The sequence below is a fragment of the Protopterus annectens genome, chromosome 7.part0 (assembly GCF_019279795.1).
Source record: "Protopterus annectens isolate FY-2018-M chromosome 7.part0, PAN1.0, whole genome shotgun sequence".
NCBI lineage: Eukaryota > Metazoa > Chordata > Ceratodontiformes > Protopteridae > Protopterus > Protopterus annectens.
The window spans coordinates 1,531,764,240-1,531,785,928 of record NC_056739.1 but is presented as its reverse complement, the minus strand read 5'-3'; the positions used below and the strand labels follow the sequence as shown (position 1 = coordinate 1,531,785,928).

Genomic DNA, 21,689 nt, shown 5'->3' with positions numbered 1-21,689 from the left:
TTGCAAATCATGCATTGTGCGCAGTTCCAGTATTACACCCCAGAAGATGATATAACATTCTTCTATTTTATTTGATGGTATTCCATACACTGCTGGAACAACTTTCCTAGTGTTGGCACTATCCAAAACGCAATGAATGCTATACACCTGTCGACATTCCATGGTACTTAATTGGAAACGTACCATCTGCCAGTATATACTCAGATGCGCACAACATTCTTAAATTATCAACAGTAGTGATAACTGCTATGTTTCTGTTCATTTACATATCATTGCTATGTTTTATTATAAAAGAACCACTCTTAATAGGTAGCATATCTGATGTTAATTCTCTAAGGGAATGCAGGTCTTTAAATGTGGCTACCTTCTTTTTGTATCTGTATCTACACACGCTCTGTTTCAAGGCTGATGTGTTGTGTAATTCATTGATGACAGCCGTAGAAGTTTTAGCTAGCACTTCTGAAACAGTTTTGCATGGGTCTTCTGTTGAGTGTTCTGCCCCACGTTTTAGGTTATCCCTTACTTTACTTCAACTTGTAAGATATCAGGCGCATGGTAATGTGGATTGCTCTTTAATAAACTATAACCATCACCATCACTTTGTTACACATCTCCCTTTACATCTCCTGCTATTTTCACGTGTACAGCACCAATATTGTTTCAACTCTACACTTTTTTCCAGGTAGAACTGATACCCTTCAGCAACTAGTAACTGACGTCCCTTTTGTGTCTTTAGCATACTATACACAGAATTCAAAGTACCAGGTGATATTCTTCCATACCCACTTCATCAACCTGCAGTAATAGTCACATTTCAAAAACACATACTTCAGTTTCTTATAGCAGCATTATAAGATGTTATTTAATAACAAGTTATCTGCATTGTGCTTCAATCCGTTTAGTAGATGTATAGTAATCCAAATTTTAATTTCCAAAAGATGCCAGTAAGAACACAAATGTAAATTTTAGTCAGTTGCCAGTAATAGTCCAAATTTTGATATTCCTTAGTTGCCCCTACAAACTTCTCACTGAATAGTAACTGTTACCCACAGCAATGTAACCCAGTTCCGCATTACACTATGCAACCATGAATTACGTTGCACAACGGTGTGCGAAATGAAGATCTGCGATATGCACACAATTACTCGACATTATGCGATTATACAGTACTGCGATGTATATTGTTCGAATAACATGTGCGATTTGCACTTGACATTTGCTCAATAGTAATTCGACCAATATCGTTTCAATATTATGGACTTACATGCTGTACTTTCGACCTTCTGGCTATTGCACAAGTTGTATTCTTTCAATTGACGGTATACCGGTATTTCAGTCTTCTAAACTAGACCCATTATGTATACATATACATATGTGTGTGTGTACATAGAGAGAGAGAAACAGTGAACAAAGTAATATGTATGTATGGGTTACCTACACATAGTCTAGCCATCATTTGATCGATGGTCAAAAGACTGATGACAAAATATCAACACAGTAAAAATATCTGAACACAAAATACTGACAAACTGATAAAAATATAAGATGTTAAGTTGTCAATCTCGCCTTCATTCTTGCTTGATGGGTTCGGAGCCAATCCTCGGCTCCGACTCGGCACTTGCTAAGCTCGAGAGTCACTTTTACCAGCTCGAGGCAGCCCCATATCCCATGATGCAAGGCGGTAAGTACCCAGATCTCGTTTGCCGCTTCGCTGATGAGGTCCTCCTTTTACCAGCTCCTGGTAAGTGAATTGTTACTTTACTATTTTAGCCCCTTTTTACAAAAAAACTTAAAATTATTAGTTTTAACTTAGTTTTAATCCCTTTCTGACAGAAATTTTCCCTGTCTCCTCATAACTTTTAGTCAAACTTTCACCCATCCCATCCCCCCCCTGTTAGGGTGTGTGTGTGTGTCTGTTATTGATACCTTTTGGTATATTTAATTTAATTTCTTGGACTGGTGTTGTGTGTGTGTGTTTTATCACCATGTCTAAAGAAAGGGTCTCAGGCTTTAAGAAGTGTGACTCGTGCTGTCAGAAGATGTCTCTGACAGACGGTCACACTTCTTGCCTTTACTGCCTGGGGCCTCTTCACCTGCAGGACTCCTGTGCTATATGTCATTCTTTTAGCCAGAGAGTCCTGCAGGAAAGAAGAAATAAATTGATTTTGAGGGGCCTTCTTAAGCCGGAGGGCTCTCCGGCTAAGTCGGCCCCATCTAAGACTTCTAAGTCTTCCAAGGCCCAGGCTTCTGTGTCCAAGCCTGTGGCCTCGGCTCCGACTCATTCAGAGTCGAGATCGGCTCCGGCTGGAGCCGATTCTGGATTACCTAAACCTTCGGCACCGGTGGCTATCGGTGCCGACTCTGGTTCGACCACTTCGGTGTCGGCTCCGATCGGTTCCGACCACCATGTGGCCCAGGCATCGGTGTCGGCTCCGACACCCTTACATTTATGGCCGTATCGGCTCCGGCTGGAGCCGATGCATCGAAGCTACCTGTCGGTGCCGATAAGTTGTCGGCTCCGACAGTTTCAGTGGTTTCATCGGCTCCGATGGTTCCTTCGAGGAAGAGGTCTAGGTCCGCTTCCTTGGAGCCGATACTTCGGCTCGGCCGCCTCTCCTCGGGCGGAGCCATCGGAGCCGATCTTCAAGGTCATCCAGGCTTTCTGACCATGATTGAGAGAGTGGTCAGTAGATTACTAAAGTCACAGGCACTGGCCCAAATGCTACATAGTCCGTCTCAGCAGGCGACTATTAGTCCACACCCATTGCAGTTCCTCCTTGACTCTACCTCAGAGTTTGGAGTTGGAGTCTTCGGAATAGTTTCTGCTATGGCTGAGGGACAGATACCCCTTCTGCTCCTTCAGCCTCTACTCTTATCTCCTCTTGAGACCTTCCTTAGAGGGATTCGGTGGCGGGCTTCCTGGTCTCCTCCGAGGGGGTGAGTGGCATCGGACCCTTGTCCGAGCCCGCTCTTCCCCTTGGAGCCTCGGCCTTGGTGAGCTCGGCTCCGACATCTGCCTCGGAGCCCTCCTTTCGGTGGGTCCTGGAGTTCCTAGTTCTTGGGCGGGTTCTCTCGGACCTTCCTGGGAGGGGCCTTCGAGGTGATGAAGAGTGTGCTGGCCACTGGTCTCAGCCAGCAGTCTGTTCCCTTAGCTCCTCCCTCTATGGTGCCTGTTGACATCTCTGCCACTTCTCTTGCTCCAGGACCCAGAGATCCTCTGCCTCAGGTTTCCCCACTGGGAATATCCCCCTCTTCCGAGGATTCTCCTGATTTGTCGGGGGATCCTCCGCGGAAGAGGACATGTAAGAGGAAACACGTAGACTCCCCCGAGTCTATCACTTCAGATACTGACTTAGATGAGTCAGAGGGATCCTCCTCTGAGGATGTCTCCTTCTCAGACATCCTAGAACTCCTTAGACAGAGGGGAAACTGGCCCACCAATAATCCCTCTGAGGATGAGTCAGTATACCTGGAGGCGTTTGGATCTCGGCCCTCCACCTCCTGGGTGTCTCCGCCTTTCGACACCCTTATGCAGGTTATTGCTCGAAAGGCGTGGGCTGCTCCTGACTCTGTAGAGCCTGTCCCTAGGAGGCCTTCTAAATTTATTACTGCCCCGTCGGACAAGCAATTCCTTACAAAAGGTGTCCCCGCTGATGCCATGGTGGTGGCGGCTGCCACCAAGAAGGAACTTGCAGATCCTTCCGTACCTGTCCATCCTCCTAATAAGGACTCTAGGACCATGGATAGATATGGTAAGCGGATGTTTTCTTCAGCGACCTTTGCTATCGTTCGCTGAACTACCTTTGTCACTTCACCAGACTCCAAAGGGATATCCTTAAGGAGCTAGGTGAAGTTGTGCAGGATCCTACAGCTGCGGGGGCTCAGGAAAAAATTGCTTTGCAGCTAGGAACCCTTAACTCCATTGCAAACTCCTCCATGCGGCTGATATCATATGCTGCTGATGGAGCGAGTAGGGCCGCAGGTACAGGTGTGGCTCTTAGACGCCAAGCCTGGATGCGGCTATGTAACTTTGCAGATCCCTTTAAGGCGTCCTTCACAAACTCTCCCTTTGATGGGTCAGCTTTGTTTGGCCCTCAAGTGAAGGAAACGTTGACCAGGTGTGAGCAGGACGGCAAAACTCTTTCTGCCATAGGAGTTCGTTTTTCCACCCCTTCTAGACCTTATCCCAAAGGGCAGAAGGGTGGCAAAATGTGGTTCCGCAAATCCCAAGGAGTCACGCCGGATTCACGTGGTCAGTTTACCCCTAGAGGTAGAGGGGGTAACAACAACAGACGCTCTAGAGGCAGAGGGGTCCACAAAACCAGGGAAACAGAGAGTCTCTCTGACAAGCCCTTTCAGCATCCCTGAGATGTTGCCCGGCTGTCCCTCCTTGGAGGCAGTCGGGGGAAGACTATCGCTGTACCCAGAAGCCTGGCATTCTCTCACTCAAGACAGATGGGTACAGTCGATCATATCCGAGGGTTACAAAATTCCTTTCGAGGAAAGTCCTTTCTATCCCTCAAATTCCCTTCCAGATGTACTAAGGGAAATTGCAGAGTTAGAAGTCTCAAAACTACTGCAAAAAAGAGCCATTCAGCCAGTTACAACAGACCATTCAGAGCCCGGAATCTACTCAAGGTTCTTTTGGTCCGCCAAAAGACGGGAGACTGGAGACCAATATTGGATCTGAGCAGACTCAACAAGTCTGTGAGGAAGACAAGATTCCGAATGGTCACTCTTCAGTCGATTCTGCCCTTCTTGCAGAAGGACAACTGGATGTGCTCAATAGATCTTCAGGATGCGTACTATCACATAAAAATTCACAGACGCTCCAGGAGATTTCTCCGCTTTCGGCTGGGGTCCAGTCATTTCCAGTTCAGAGCCCTGCCCTTTGGTCTCACTACAGCCCCCAGAGTGTTCACCAAATGCATGGCAGTGGTCACGGCTCACCTGAGACGTCAAGGATTCCAGGTGTTTCCGTATCTCGACGACTGGCTCCTGTCAGCCACCACCAGGCATCAGCTTGTTCAAGCCAGGGATTACACAATAAATCTTTGTTCTCATTTGGGCATCTCGATCAACTTCGAAAAGTCATCCTTATTGCACTGCCAGTCTATTACTTTCATAGGCGCAAACTTAAACACTGTTCGGATGTCAGCTACCCTTACAGACCAAAGAGTTTCAAACATTCAAAGTCATGTCAGGATCATTCTAGCCAACAAGAAAGTACAGGCCAGAATGGTTCTAAAGGTATTAGGTCTCATGGCTGCGGCCATTACTCTTCTTCCCCTGGCTCGCTTCTACATGCGCCTTCTTCAGTGGATGTTGTTCACTCAGTGGTCTTACCAACAACTTCCAATGCGTCACCAAATTCTGGTGACACAGGTTTGCAAAAATCATCTTGCTTGGTGGATCACTTCTCCCCAGATTCACCAAGGCAGACACTTTGTACCCCCATCCCCGGTAGCCACTGTAACCACGGATGCCTCCCTGATCGGATGGGGGGGGCATTATCAGGGCAGGATGGTTCATGGGACGTGGCAACCGTTCGAGTACCACCTGCACATAAATGTCCTAGAGATGAGAGCAGTGCTTTTAACGTTGCAAGCCCTCAACGACTTTCTTCCTGTAGGGACAATTGCAGTCCACACAGACAACATGTCTGTAGTTTGGTATATCAACAAACAAGGCGGAACCAAGTCCTACCCCTTGTGTCGAGAAGCGCTCAGACTTTGGCAATGGGCGATCTCCTCTCATCGGTTTCTGGTAGCAACGCACATCCCTGGGAAAACCAACATTTTAGCGGACAGATTGAACAGAGCTATTCTCATGCCTCACGAGTGGTCTCTCAAGCAATCTATAGTGGAAGAGATTTTTCTGGAATGGGGTCGCCCATGTTGCGATCTTTTTGCTACTCCCCAAAACAGCAAATGCCCAGACTTCTTCTCTCTCTTCCCTCTGTCTGGCCATCCCCCCAGAGACGCTCTGACCCAGGATTGGCCCAGGGACTTCTTTATGCCTTTCCTCCTTTTCCCCTGATCCCTCAAGTTATCCAGAAAGCAACCGTTTTGAGAGCCAAAATGATTCTCATTGCTCCTTATTGGCCTCGACAAATTTGGTTTCCGTTCCTCCATCGTCACCTTTTGGTGCAGCCGTGGCATCTGGACCCAGTGCCAGATCTTCTGATTCACCAATCCGGTCAGCTGCACCGGTCTATCCCTTCTCTCAACCTCACAGCATGGTTGCTCCACTTCCTTCCTTAGCCAGGCTTCCTTTGATCTCTAACCCTGTTAGAGACATCATAGTAGCTTCTTTAAAATCCTCTACCAGGAGGATTTATACAAGCAAATGGAAACGTTTCTCTTATTGGGCTAAAGCCAAGAATATTGATCCCTTCACTGCCCCAGTTCAGGCAGTTTTGGACTTCTTAGCAGAGATTTTTCATGCAGGCTCCTCTTCTTCCACAGTTAGAGTTCAATTGGCTGCTATCTCGAACTTTCATGTCGGGATCGCAGATCACAATATTATGTCCCATAGGCTTTGTAGAGCCTTCTTGAAAGGAATTTTCCTGCTAAAGCCTCCAATCAGGAATCCTCCTCCTCAATGGGATCTAAATTTAGTGCTGACATCCTTGATTCTTCGCCTTGAGCCAGCTGTTTCTTGCTCCCTAAAATTTCTTTCTTGGAAAACATTATTCCTAGTAGCTATTACATCGGCCAGGAGGGTGTCTGAACTTCATGCTCTCTCGGTTCGGCCCCCCTATTTGGTCTTTCACAAAGACAGAGTATCATTGAGAACTAATCCGACCTTTTTGCCTAAGGTCGCCTCAAAGACTAATTTGAATCAATCCATTGATCTCCTGTATTTTTCCAAACTATTCAAACAGATCGAACAAAACTACATTATCTTGATGTCCACCGCCAACTCAGATATTATTTGGACAGAACTAAACAATTTAGGAAATCCGATCAACTCTTTGTTTCCTATCACGGATAACAAAAAAGGCCTTCCTGTCTCTAAAGTGACCTTATCTAGATGGCTTTCTTCTGTCATCTCTGAAATTTATCTGCTCAGGGGAAAACAGCTGTGCTCAAAACCTAAAGCACATTCGACTAGGAGCTTAGCTACTTCTACAGCCTTTCAAGCTAGACTTCCTTTAGACACTATTTGTGCAGCGGCCACTTGGGCCACTCCTCATACTTTTGTTTCCCATTACAAATTGGACTTGGCCTCCAGGGACAGAGCCAGTTTTGGCTCTACAGTCCTCAAGAGTCTGTTCCATTGAGCCAACCAGGATAGAGGTGCTAAGTGCCCGGTCCCATCAAGCAAGAATGAAGGCGAGATTGACAACTTAACATTAAGAAGTTATGTACCTACCATAACGTTCCATGTTAGTTGTCTTCTCTCGCCTTCTTTCTTGCGACCCTCCCTCCTTCCCCAGGCCTGGACAGACCTTTTCTACAAGGAATTATTATGCTGAAGACCATTCAGAGCTGGTCCTTCTTCCATCCTGTAGGCTTTCTTTCTTCCTTTGGGAAGTGTTTATGCTTGGTGCTATTGCCCTTTGTCATCAAACGAGATCTGGGTACTTACCGCCTTGCATCATGGGATATGGGGCTGCCTCGAGCTGGTAAAAGTGACTCTCGAGCTTAGCAAGTGCCGAGTCGGAGCCGAGGATCGGCTCCGAACCCATCAAGCAAGAAAGAAGGCGAGAGAAGACAACTAACATGGAACGTTATGGTAGGTACATAACTTCTTATTATACTAAGGAAGGTTTATGCTGTATATATATATATATATATATATATATAAAATTAGTAGGGGTGTGATATATATATATATATATATATATATATATATATATATATAAAATTAGTAGGGGTGTGTGTGCAGGGATCTTGCCCCCCCCCCCCATTGCAAAACATTTTGATTTTGGTATATTTTTTTAATGGTTTTCTATGAGGCTAAATTTTGTTAGTTTTTCAGTGTTTCTACAGTGATGCAAGCCCCACATCCCTTGCTAATTATATATACCATCTCCAAGGTTGAATAGCAGTAAGTAAAGGGAATAAACCCATCTCTAGTATAACTTCATTTTGTCAGTATTTTGTGTTTAGATATTTTGCGGTTTTGCTATAGTTTAGATATTTTGCTGTCAGTCTTTTGACAGCCTGTCAAACGCTGGCTACATTTTGTATGGGTAACCCATGTATATGTGTATGCAGTAACAGTGTCATTTGTATTTGCTACAGACAATCAGCAGTACAAGTACAAAAGCTGATAAAAATTATGACTTTTTACATCATTGTTCTTCTGAGACTTGCAGACTACATACCTTACGTAGTTTGAATTTCTATGACTAGTAAGTGGCCTAGAGCAGAAACATACAAGACTTTTTACTTACACTAATGTAATTCTTATTTCTTATTTTTGTCTTACAGGAAAACACGGCACGTAAACATTTTGTTGTTTATGGGTTATATGACAAAAGGCAACCTAGCGATTGTGACACAGTGGTGTGAAGGAAGCAGTTTATACAAACATTTGCACGTGCATGAAACCAAGTATGAAATGCATCAGTTAATAGAAATTGCCAGACAAACGGCACAAGGAATGGAGTAAGTACAGCTGATTTTTTTTGTTCACGCTATCATTGTTTGTGGATGCTTGTGCATTTTTGTCATTGATAGGCTGTTATTGGTGAAGAATAGGACATCTGGTAAGTGATGACATCATGATTAGTGATGGGAGCAGTATTTTACAGTGATAGAAAATAAGATGTAGACATATACGTATTTTGTTTTCCAGGTAATTTTCAGATGCAACCAAGATGTATGTCTGAAACAAAAAATGTTCATTATTTCCACTGCCTCAGTGGCATGTTCTTCGTGTTTCACTGTTGCAGTCATTATATTTGGGTTATCTGCTTGCAGTAGCCCTCGGTCAGCCTGATTAACAAAGTCTTGGGTCCTGCGTCGGTTGCTGTCCCTTCTTCCATGACATCAAGTCATCAGAGGTATAAAACATGCAGCCGACGCCATTACATTTGTCTTTCTTGCCTTGCGGGTGCCCGAAGCAGAAGCAGTTCGCAAGTGCCGGTCAGCCAACTCCTGAAATTTTCGTTTTTGAGTTTCAGAACCAAAGTCTTCAATTAAAGTTAAGTACCCCATTGGGGAAACTTTTAATTGCATTACTTGTGGAAAGCAAATACCTCACAAAGATTTTCATTCGTACTGTATTTCTTGCCTAGGCCCTGACCATGACCATACCTTGCTGTCGGTTTTGTGCTTTATTCAATCAGCGCACTATCAGTTGTCTATATATTTTCACCTTTAAATATTTTAGTTCTCGGTTTAGTTATCCAGAAATGTCGTCTATTAGCCATCCGACTACCGGGATTCTGAAAAAACACAAAGATAAAGACAGAGACAGGCCACCAAGGTCCAAAGCTGCCGACGATGCTTCTCCTAAGCCAGTCGCCAGTTCGCCAGTACTCAGGCGCTTTCGCAGCCCCTGATACCCGCTACTTCTGACTCGCAGGCCTCTACTGAGACCCATTCGGAGTCCGGTATGCAGTGAGATGCTTCAACTGTGGAACCTGTGGATGTCTCTACCTTGGATGGGTCCGGAGCCGCTGTGCAGGCACCGGCTTCTGAGGGTGTATTCAGGCCTACGGACTTACATATTAAACCGACGCCTCCTTCTGCATTAAGGCCAAAATCTCGAACCATGCCTAAGAAAACGACGCCTAGGCTGCATGCTCAGGCCTCTATGCCTAAAAAACAAATAAGAATGGCTGAAGATCTTATAACTCTAATCAGGGGAAGCCAACCTCCCCCTTCTAAGAGACCTAGGACTGAAGTTGTTTCTGAATCTTCTGGCCAGGATTCTGATTTTTCTGATTCTTCTGATGATCTGGATTTGCCCTTATCTACTTATGTGGATTCTGGTGCAGAGGATTCTATTCCCTCTGCTTCTCCTCCAGAGGATTTTTCTTTTGGTGAGACCTTACATACTCTAAGGGAGTATTTCCACTGGGAAAGCCAGGATTTTTCTGATTCAAAAAAGAGGCTTAGGGATTTCTTACTCCTGCCTCAGCATAGACCTTTAGCTATACCTCCTGTACTAGACATTGTTGATGATGCCTTTTCAGAATCTAGTTTGGCTCCTGATTCTTTGCCTCCTGCTCCCAGAAAACCTGACAGATATTACAGCGTTCCTGATTCGCATAAGTTCCTTTTAAAAAATCCTATTGCAGATCCAGAGACTATTTCACAGGGACCCAAAGGCATTAAGGCTTCTACTGCTAAAAATCCTAACCCCTCTGATAGAGACTCCAGGGCGCTGGATAGATGGGGTAAGAAAGTTTACACTTCTGCAACCTTGGCCATTAGGGCTTTAAACTGCCAATTTCATATGTTAAAGTATCAGCAACATGTTATTGGATTGCTTAAACAGAAAATGATGTTGATTCCTGACTGTGCTGAAAATAAAGAATTACAGGATTTAATGCATTATGCTGAACAGATTGGAAAACATACTTTGCAATGTGGATTTGATTTTTTAGAGGGGACTCATTACCCAGGACAAATGGGTTTTAAATATAGTGTCCCAAGGATACAGATTTCACTTCCACATGTTACCAACACCAAGCGGGTGGCCAGATCTACCCCCAAATCAGTGGGCAGAGGCCCAAAATCAAGTACTCTCTCTTAAACATGGGGGATGTTCATTTGGTACCAGAAGAGGAAAAGGGGCAAGGTTTCTATTCGAGACTTTTCCTGGTACCCAGAAAAGGCAATACATGTCCTATCCTGGACCTTTCTACTCTAAACACTTTTCTTGTGATTCCAAAATTCAAACTGCTGACTCTCCACCAGCTGCTTCCTAAGCTAGGAAAAGATGCATGGTTGGCAACACTAGATTTAAAAAAAGCATACCTGCACATCCCTATCAGGGAGTCATGCAGAAGATACCTACGCTTCAAAGCAGACTACATGCACTATCAGTTCTCTGCACTGCCCTTTGGCTTATCTACTGCACTCAGGGTATTTCACAAAGTGCCTAGCTCCAGTCATTGCATTTTGCAGGCAAAGAAATATTCAGATATACCCATACCTGGACGATTGTCTAATTCAGGCAGAAAGCCAGGACATTTTTTTTTTTAATCATCTGGCCTTTGTTCAAAGGGTACTAGCTTGTCTGGGGTTCACCATAAACAAAAATAAATCACACCTGGTACCCTGTCAACAAATTATATTCCTGGGAGCAAGCTTGAATACAACTTCCCAGATGGCTTTTCTCATGCCAGAGAAACAGATTAATTTAACAGCCTACTTCAAACAAGTGGCTACAAAAACCCAGCTATCTGCAAGGCAAATACTGCAAGCCTTAGGGTTCATGGCCTCCTGCATTCTTCTAATTCCATATGCAAGGCTGCAAATGAGGAAACTACAGTGGTATCTCAAAAGCCTATGGTGTCAACATTCACAGGATCTAGAAACAAGGATTCCTATCATACCTTGCCTATGCCTAGATTTCCTTTGGTGGGCAGAGGCCTGTCACCAAAACAGGGGACTACCATTCACATTACCACCTGCCGCCCAAATCTCAACAACATACGCATCAGACTATGCATGGGGGGGCTCACCTGGCAGGGAAGTGCATTCACGGCAAATGGAACCCAAGTCAAATGCGCCTACACATAAACCAAAGGGAAATGTTAGCTGTACAGAATGCTCTGACAGCCTTCAAAGGACCACATTCTTCCAGGACAACTAATGGTAAAGACAGACAGCACCACTGTCATGTGGTACATAAGCAGGGGGGTACACATTCTTACCCCCCTCTGCAGACTAGCCATGGCATTGTGGAACACAGCTTTGAGTTGAGCTACCAAGTGAATCTACAAGCTCAATTCCTGCCAGGAAAACTAAATACACTGGCAGACTGACTAAGCAGAAACCTCATGGACCCACACGAGTGGAAACTGGAACCAAGGATTTTCAACATGTTGACAAGCAAATGGGTGAGCCCAGATATAGACCTGTTTGCCTCCCCCCAGAACCATCAACTGGACAAGTTTTGCACAAGGATTCCCCACAAGCTAGCTTTGAAAGTGGATGCCCGATCCTTCAGCTGGAAAAACCTATCAGTTTATGCCTTTCCGCCTCTGCTCCCCAAGGTACTACTAAAGATCAAACAGGACAAGCCAAGGATGGTTTTAATTGCACCAGACTGGCCTCGCCAACACTGGTACCCACTCTTGCGCAGTGTGTCATGCTTGGCTCCATGGCACTTGCCTCAGACTCCTTCCCTGTTGTCTCAGCAGGAGAACCAGATTCTGCACCCTCAGCTGCAAACCCTGAACCTAGCAGCCTGGCTAATTACCTAATCTCTCCTTTACCATCCCTCAGTAAGTCTATGATGGATATCATTTTAGAGGCAAGGAGGTCTAGTACTAGAAAATCTTATGCTGCAAAATGGAAAATATTTTGTGCCTGGAACCATTCTCAAGGAATGAACGCAGCAGTGCCCAATTTACCTCAGATACTACAATACTTGACTGAGATGCTTCATAAGGGTCTGTCCTTTTCCTCCATCAAAATTCATGCCTTAGCCATTTCAGCTCATTATAGCACAGAGCCTCCCCTCTTCTCTCACCCACTGCTCAAACAGTTCCTCAGAGGGGCCAGAAATTTAAGGCCACCCAGAAGAGCTCCAACTCAAGCCTGGGATCTTAACTTTGTCTTGGAGAGCCTCACTCTTCCTCCTTTTGCGCCAGCTGCTACTGCAGATTTAAAATTTCTTTCCTGGAAAACAGCTTTCCTTCTAGCAATCACTTCTGCAGGAAGGGTATCTAAATTACAGGCCCTTATGGCAGTGGAACCTTTCATCATCTTTCATCCGGACAGGGTGTCCCTCAGAACCAAGCCCTCCTTCATGCCCAAGGTGGCATCCAGTGTAGCTCTCAATCAGTCCATTCATTTATCTACCTTGTTTCCTAACCCACAGAACAAAGGGGAACGGATACTGCACTCTTTAAATGTGCACAGACAGCTTAGATTCTACTTGGACAGGACTAAACCTCTTAAAGGAAATCTGAACAACTGCTGGTGGCATTTGCTACAGAGACAGAGGGGAAAGCTATTTCAAAACAAACCATTTCAAAATGGATAGGCCACTGCATTCATTTCTGCTATAAGCACAATGAAAAACCTATCCCACAGGGCATCAGACCCCATTCAACCAGGGCTGCATCTACCTCTACAGCCTTTGTCAGGGGCGTCCCTACTAGGGACATCCTAGAAGCTGCTACCTGGAGTTCTGTACATACTTTCACCAAGCATTATCATTTGCCAATTTTCTCTAAATCCAGAGCTGGTTTTGCCACTGCAGTCAAGCAGGGCCTTATAGATGGTCCTAATTCTATTTAAATTCCTCCTCCCAACCTTAGCTTTGGGAATCTACCCAAATGTAATGACTGCAACACTGAAACATGAAGAACATAGTACAGTTGTGTACATTTACCATAAATGTAGATGTTAGAGTGTATTCACTTTTGCAGTCTTGGTTACCCTCCCTCCAGCCCCCTTTCTTCTTTTGGCTATTCCCCTACTCTCACTTACTATGCTCAAAAAGCTTTTTGGTGTATTTGCTTTTTTGTTGGAGGTATATCCTTTTATTTATAGATTTATTTGCTTCTCATTAGGGGGCACCTGACATCTGGGGCAAGAAAAACTGATGTAATGGCGTCAGCTGCATGTTTTATACCCCCTGAAGACCTGACATCATGGAAGAAGGGACAGCAACCTACGCAGGACCCAGGACTTTGTTAATCAGACCGACTGAGGACTACTGCAAGCAGATAACCCAAATGTAATGACTGCAACAGTGAACACACTCGAGCATCTACTTTATGGTAAGTTTACACATCTGTACTTTATCTGCCAAGGTAACCAAGTACTGGCCAGATATCAAAAATTCAGACTCCCCTCCCTCTCTTAGCTAATTAGCTGAGCATATCCCAAGAGGGAGGCATTCTGCTGTCACAGGGAGCGAGTATTCAGCCTTTTTCTGCCATCCAAAGAAGAAAGTCCTCTGACTCTTCATAGGATCCTGTGCAGATTTTTCTGGCTTACTGCTCATATAAACCCCATTTGGGGATCTTCTACCTTTCATTTTGTTAGATTTATTTCAGTTTTTATGCTTATTTAAAAAAATATTCATTTTAATATTTTATTTGTGTGGCAGTGTTTATTTAGTGTATGTCTTTGACAAATGCTCGTTTTTACTGTTCCTATGGGAACTTTCAGTATTTTACCCTGAAGTGGAATGTTTTTGTACTGTCGACAGTAGAGGCAGTCCTGTGCATTTAGGAACCAGAGATTAATCCCACTTGTCTTTACTGTCCTTATTCTTTATTTTCATCTTTTGACAGACATATATATTATAGAACGTTGGATTTTTTCAGCATTTATATATTTACTATATGTATGACTCATCTGTATGTTTTTAATGTTAGATCACAGTTTTACTACAAATTAGTTATTTGAATGTACTTTTTACTTTGACAAGAAGAAAAAGTCTAAATTGATAAACCTTATTTTATGGCAGTTTAACATGGTCAAAATGTGTGGATCTAATTTTTAACAGTGGCTTGGCAGACTTGGCTGCACTGGGATTTGGACTTCGTATACTAGAAATTATTTAACTTCTGTCAGTTGTAAAAGAATTCTAAACATAGTATAAACTGCTTTTTGTGAGAGTAGCACAGTTTGGCAAAGCTTAGTTGTTTAGGGACATACTTATTACCGGAAACTTCCCTTGTGCTTATTGTGATACTTTATCCAGTATTGTCAGTTTGTTATTCTGGCATTCTCTTCATTGACTCTATGTATCCTAACTCTTGTAGTCCCCCAATCAAGTCTGGCTGCACTTAAAAGGAAAAAAACAAAATAAAAATATCCCTCAGCCTACAGTTAGCAATTCTATCTAGGCCACTGTTCAGCCCACAGACCACTTACCTTTTACCTTGTCTCCCTCTGCTGTAGCTTTGCTGGCCACAAGGGAACAGGGTTTAGACACATCCCCTGTGTCTGTTCCAGTACCTGGCATTAGTATGGGAGAACCAGACACATTAGGTACTGTAGTAGTCTGAGGCCACGAGACCCCTTACCAGAAATAATTCTTTGTCCACAGATATTTTATGTAGTAAAGTTTACAAGAGAAAGAAACCAAGGTGTTTATAAGGCTGATGTGATTTCCTTGGCTAAGATTGTTCTGCTTACTAATTCTGGTGGTTGTGTTCCTGTGCATGGCTCTAATGTTAGATTGGGTAGACCCCCCCCCCCCAGAGAGTGATGACAAATCTGATTAGGACTATGATGAATTCCTAGTTGACACTGAGTCCAGTCAAACAGATTCATTGGAAGATGAGCCTGAGCTTGTGCTCAGACAAGTGTTCACTTTCCTCAGATAATTGCTAAGTTTAATGATGTTTTTGCTTGGGAGCAATCGGTAACTGCTTCAGAGCTAGACATTGTAGATGACCTTATGGAGGAAGACGTACCCAATTCTGTAGCTATCACCTCCCCCCCTTACCAGCCTTGGAAGATGTTTATAAATCTGCCTGCAGAACATCAGTATCTATTCCAGCAGTCCCTAAAAAGCTAATAGAAAATGTGGGGTGTCCTCTGATATAACAGGTCACTCTTCTCATTTGACTGTTGATCTAGTTGTAGTATCCCCAGCTGCCTGCTGAAATAAAAAGTACTTGTCTTCCCAATAGAGGGAAAGTGGTTGCATCTTTGAGACACAAGGATGCCTCTTTATAGTAATCTAGCTTTTAAAATATTAAATTATCAAGGCCATATGTGGAAATTTATTTTGTAGTGTGTGTACACTTTGGATGATTTTTCTGCATCCTTACCTGCAGAGCAAATGTTTGAAATGAGTAAAGTTTTCTTATTTGACTCTGGTGAAACACACTTTGCAAGATGACTAAATGTGCACATGCAGTCTTGAGAAATGCTACATCTCCTGTTGTATTAAGGATCTATGCTTGGTTACATAATCAGAACCTCTGATGATTTAAAAGCCGAAATTTTGAATGAGACCTTTTAAGTTCTGAATTGGTGTGTGAGAGCCCTCTGTTACATGGGTTTTGTAACAGTGGGATGACAGAGGCAAATTAATGCATGGGGTATCTAGGATGTTTCATGTACCCAAGTTTCCCCCCAAAGAAGGCATCTTCCTTCAATGGGCAAAACAAAAATTCTAGCCAAACAAAAGTGAGGGATCCAAAAGGAAATTGTAGGAGAATAATTCTTCAAAACCAAACAAGAAGGGTTCCTTTCTGAAAAAGGATGAACCTCCCGCAAAGGAATGACTATACCAAGTCACAGAGCACTCCTACCCCCCACTCCCACCCTGACCTTCCTTCTCTTCTTACTTTTCCCTAGGCTCTCTGTCAACCCTGTAGCCTGGCTGAAATAGTTTGACAAATGGGTTCTGAAAATAGCTCAGAAAGGATACACTTGTCAGTAGACAGAAAATCCTCCCTCATTCAGGGGGAATTCCCCCACACCCACCTAACCAGACAGATCTGTTTCCTCCAGTGTTCCATCACATGGTAGAAGCAGGGGGCCATAAGACCAGTGCCTATGATGCACAACGACAAAGGATTTTACTCCAGAATCTTTTTGGTCCCCCCCAAAAAAGGGGGCACTCCTGGGACTAGTCTTGGATTTCTTCTTTCTAGACACCTTTGTAAAAGTTTCAAAATTCAAAATGCTTAACTTGCAGTCGGTCCTAGCATTGCTTCCAGACCACTATTTCATGATGACTCTAGATCTCAAGGAGACTTACCATATTCCTATTGGTCCCATTTTCAGGAATGTTTTGAGATTTGCTGTGTCTAGCTTACATTATCTGTTTTCTGCACTACCTTTTGGAATAGCTGATGCGCCTTGAGTGTTTATGAAGTTTCTGTCCCCAGTGGCTGCCTATTGCAGAACCCTAGGCATCCACATTTTTCCTCATTTAGGCAACTTAACTAATTTGTGCAGATTCTGTATCCAAGTGCTTGGAGTTCTTAGACAAGATCACATCCCTCCTTTCCCACCTGGGCTTCAAATTAAACTTTCAGAAGTCCTTCTTCACACTCTCTCAATGAATTGTTTTCATGGGATGCTGAAGAGATACAGTAAAAAGGAAGACATTTTCTTGGACTTCTCTCCTAGATGTGGCCTCAGCAAGAGTTCCTCAAAATTATGTACCTCATGAAATCTGTGATCCTCATGATACCACTCTCCAGACTACACAAGAAAAATCTGATGGTACATGAAGAATTGTTGGACCCAGCACCTTCATCCCTTGGATTTCCAGGTACTGGTACTGGGATTTGTTACATGAACTGCAGTGGTGGAGGGATCAACTGCCTCTGAATCCAGGGCTCCCTTTCTGTCTTCAGACCCCAGTCCATTCTGTCCAGATGGTCTCTTCAGATTTTGCATAGGGAGCAGTGTCTGTGGGAGTTCATGTGGAAGGCTTGTAGGATCCTCAGGACATGGCAAAGCACATAAACGTAAAATAGATGACAGTGATTCATGACTTGAAAGTTCAACACTGTTGTGATATTATACCTGAACAAGCAAGAGGATACAAGATTATGCCCTGTTTACCAGTTTGTTTTTTTTATTTGATATCCATTTACCGGGGAGGTCTGACTGGGCAGAGGAGGCCCGGGGAGAAAAGCTTCAAATACAAGTTAACAGGTACCCATTATTTACAAAGTAAACTATCCTCCTTTATAAAATCTGCAGAATACAACATACATAAAATAGTGAATATGCATATAGATTAAGGCATTTACACAATGGATAATGCATGAAAGAAAAAGCTGGAGAGGAAACAGGGAGGGGAATATTAAGTGTGGTTAGTGAGATGATATGAGAAACCTTAGGATCGATGAAAGAAAGAAGTTGTAGGATAGATGGTACAGTTAGCCCAGGTATGTGCAAGAGCAGCGCCAGGTGTTGGTTAAATGGACTTTAAGAAGTTCTTTAAACTTGAAAGGGTTTGTAGCATTTAGGATATGTTGAGGGATGTTGTTCCAGGCTCTGGAAGTTTGGTTAGAGTAAAGAGAATTCTTGTAACTAGTTATTAGATTTGGTGACTTTTAATAGGAATTTGTCAGATCATCTCCGGATTCTATTACTTGAGCAGGGTTGTAGAAGATTTTGAAGTGTTGGGCACTTAGGTTGGTACATGATGGTATGGGTGGTAGTGAGTTGAGTGAAGGATAAGAGATTGGGCAATTCTAGCCAGTTCAATTGGTGAAGAGCAGAACAATGGTGGGATCTGTATGATGACTTTGTGGCAAATCTGGCAATTATGTTGTAGCAGCCTTCGAGGTTAGGTCTGTTTTCTTGAGGTTGGGGAGAAGCACATTGAAGGGTAGATAGTAGGTTCCTAGCAGTAGGTTGTCTGGTGGAGTTGGTGAGTTATGGCTGGACTCTAGAGGGAGCCTAGTTTTATGTGGGCTTTTTTAATGGCTAGTGCTAAGTGTTTATCAAATATCAATCTGTTGTCAGTGGTGACTCCAAAGAGTTAGTGTGGGGGACAGGATCAATTTTGGTATTGTTTAATAAATAAATGAGAAAAGGAGATATATGTTCAGGTGATCTGTTATTTAAAAGTAGCATTAGTTTAGTTTTATTGCGATTGAGAATTAGTTGATAGAGAGCAAAGACTCAACAGGTGAGAAGGGTTGTTGGGATTTTTCTTGGAGTTGTGGAAGGGAAGGTGCCACACAAATGAGAGTGGAGTCATCTGCATATTGAACAATAGTGGCTAGGTGGGTGGCAGTGTGAAGCTAGTTGAAGATTGTAAAGAGGAGTGGTCCTAGGATTGAACCCTGTGGAACACCTATTCTGATGGGTAATAAGGAGGAGAGGTTACTTTGCCATTTTAAATCTCGTTGGTCAGATAGGTAGCTGTGGAACCATGAAAGGGCTTTGGTTTAGGGATGAGAGTTAATTGAGGAGTTTTTGTTGGGAAACCATATCAGATGCCTTGGACATATGCAGGAAGGTGGAGGATACAAGTTGTCTATTATTTGTATTTGGTTGATTGTGTTGGTGAAACTTATGAGGGCAGTTGTGGTACTATGACTTGGTTGGAAGCCACGTTGAACTAGTAATTCAGGAGTATATACATTTTCTAGAATTTTAAATAGTGGTGGTAATATGGTTATTGGCTTGTAGTTAGAGGTCTGTTGAGCATGTTCCTCGTGTTTCACTGTTGCAGTCATTACTCTTGGGTTATCCTGCTGGCAGGCTACCCGCAGTCAGCCTGAATTCCAAAGTCCTGGTCCGACATCTGTTGCTGTCACCTCTTCCCTGACGTCAGTGCGCCAGGGGTATAAAAGATGCAGCCGACGCCATTTTCTTCAGTCTTGCTGCACGGTGCCTGAAGCAGAAGCAAGTTCGCAAGTGCTGGTCGGCCGACTCCTGAGATTTTCCTGTTCGAATTTCAGATCCGAAGTCTTCATTTAAAGCGAAGTACCCCGTTGGGGAAACTTTTTTCTTGCTCCAAACAGATGTCAGAAAAAGTTAATAATTGTATTTCTTGTGGGAAGCAAATACCTCATAAGGACTTCTATTCTTATTGTATTCCTTGCCTAGGCCCTGATCACGACATTGCTAATTGCAGGTTTTGTGCTAGATTTAACCAACGCACTATTAAGCGTCGGTACGATTATGCATTTCATTACTTTGGCAGAAGATTTAATTACATGATGTCGTTGGATAGCCATCCGACTACCGCAATTCACAAGAAATGCAAGGAAAAGGACAGGCATCCGAGGTCCAAAACTGACGAGGCATCTTCTAAGCTAGTCGCCGGTTCTCAGTGAGGTGCTTTCGCAGCCCCTGATGCCCACTACCTCAGAGCCGCAGGCCACTTCCGACTCCCACGTGGAGCAGACTAGGCCGCTGGAAACTCAAGGTACTGGACACTTTGAAAATATTCCCTCAGATGGGTCCGGAGTCGCTGAGCAGGCATCGGCTTCTGAGGCTGTTTTCAGGCCTACACAGTTATATATAAAACTGACAGCTTCAAAGGCAAAGACTAAAGCACAACTAATGACAAAGAAACAAGTGCAGCAAGCCCATGGACAGGTCTCCATGCCTAAAAATCAGATGCTCAGAATGGCCGAAGACCTAATTAATTTGATCAGGGGTTCCCATCCCCCTCCTGATAAGAGGCCTAGGCAAGAGACAGAATATGAATCTTCAGATTAGGTTTCCATTTCCTCTGACTCCTCTTCTGAAACAGGAATACACTCTTCCTCCCTATGAGGATTCTGATGCTGAAGAATCTATCCCTTCAGCCTCTCCTCCTGAGGATTATTCTTTTGGGGAAACCCTGCATATCATGAGGGAGCACTTCCACTGGGAGAGCCAAGACTACTCAGAATCTAAGAAAAGGCTCAGAGACTTTCTTTTACTAGCTCAGCACAGGCCTCTTGCTATCCCTCTTGTTTTAGACATTGTAGATGATGTATTTTCAGAGTCCGGTCTGACTCTCTACACGCTGCACCTGTTAAGCCAGACAGATACTACAGGGTTCCAGATTCACATAAATTTCTTTATAAAATCCCTGCTGCTGACCCAGAAACTATTTCTCAGGGTCCCAAAGGGGTCAAGGCTTCCACTGCAAAAAACCCTATCCCCTCTGATAGGGATTCAAGAGCACCGGACAGATGGGGGAAAAAGGTTTACACTTCTGCTACCTTGGCTGTGAGGGCTTTAAATTGTCAGTTTCATATGCTTAAATATCAGCAATATTTACTGTCACTGCTTAAACGGAAAATGTTAAATTCTGAATGTGCAGAAAACAAGGAAATGCAGGGTTTATTGCATGCAACTGAACAAGTGGGAAAGCATACTTTGCAATGTGGTTTTGATTCTCTGGAGGCCTCTTGCAGGGCCGCTGTTACGGGTTCTGTCATTAGGAGGCATGCTTGGTTAAAGAAACAGAATCTACCTGATCATGTTAAAGCAACATTATTAGATGCTCCATTACAGCATGATACTTTGTTTGGTGTTAAAGCAGAAGTGGTGTTGAAGAAAATGGAGGACAAAGCAAAATCTATGCAGACAGTTAAGGATTTCTTACAGGTGTAGCCACACAGATTTAGCAGGAACTGGCCTACAAAGAATTGGTCCTTTCCAGTGTCAGACAGGCCACAAAGAGGCAGATACAGACGCCCCAGAGGCAGATCCTAGCCCCAAGGCTCATACAGGCCTAAACAATGGGGTGCTTCTACCTCCAAAAGCAGAGAAGACAAATCACAGCCATACAGGCAACAGTCCCAATGACTTTCCTCTGCCAGCACTAAGCACTTATCTTTTGGCAGCCCCCTTAGGGGGAAAACTAGCACTTTTTTCACAAAATTGGCACATGATCACCCAGGACAAATGGGTCTTGAATGTAGTGTCTCAGGGCTACAGGTTCCACATTCAGACCCTGCCAAGGGCAAAAGGTATGCCAGACCTGCCACACAATCAATGGGCAGAGGCACAAAAGCATGTTTCATCCCTCATGGTCCTGAGGGCCATTCAGCGAGTACCACAGCAAGAGCAGGGACAAAGATTTTACTTGAGACTTTTCTTGGTACCCAG

General features: G+C 43.8%; 1 protein-coding gene across 1 annotated transcript in view; it reads left to right on the top strand.

Annotated features, from left to right (window-relative positions):
* Positions 1-21,689, top strand: part of RAF1 (Raf-1 proto-oncogene, serine/threonine kinase) — a 2,753,658-nt gene that overhangs the window by 2,305,663 nt on the left and 426,306 nt on the right. Inside the window, exon 16 of the mRNA XM_044078072.1 lies at positions 8,442-8,618. Within this exon, the coding sequence (XP_043934007.1) occupies positions 8,442-8,618 (177 nt within the window). The remainder of the gene's footprint in view (positions 1-8,441; positions 8,619-21,689) is intronic.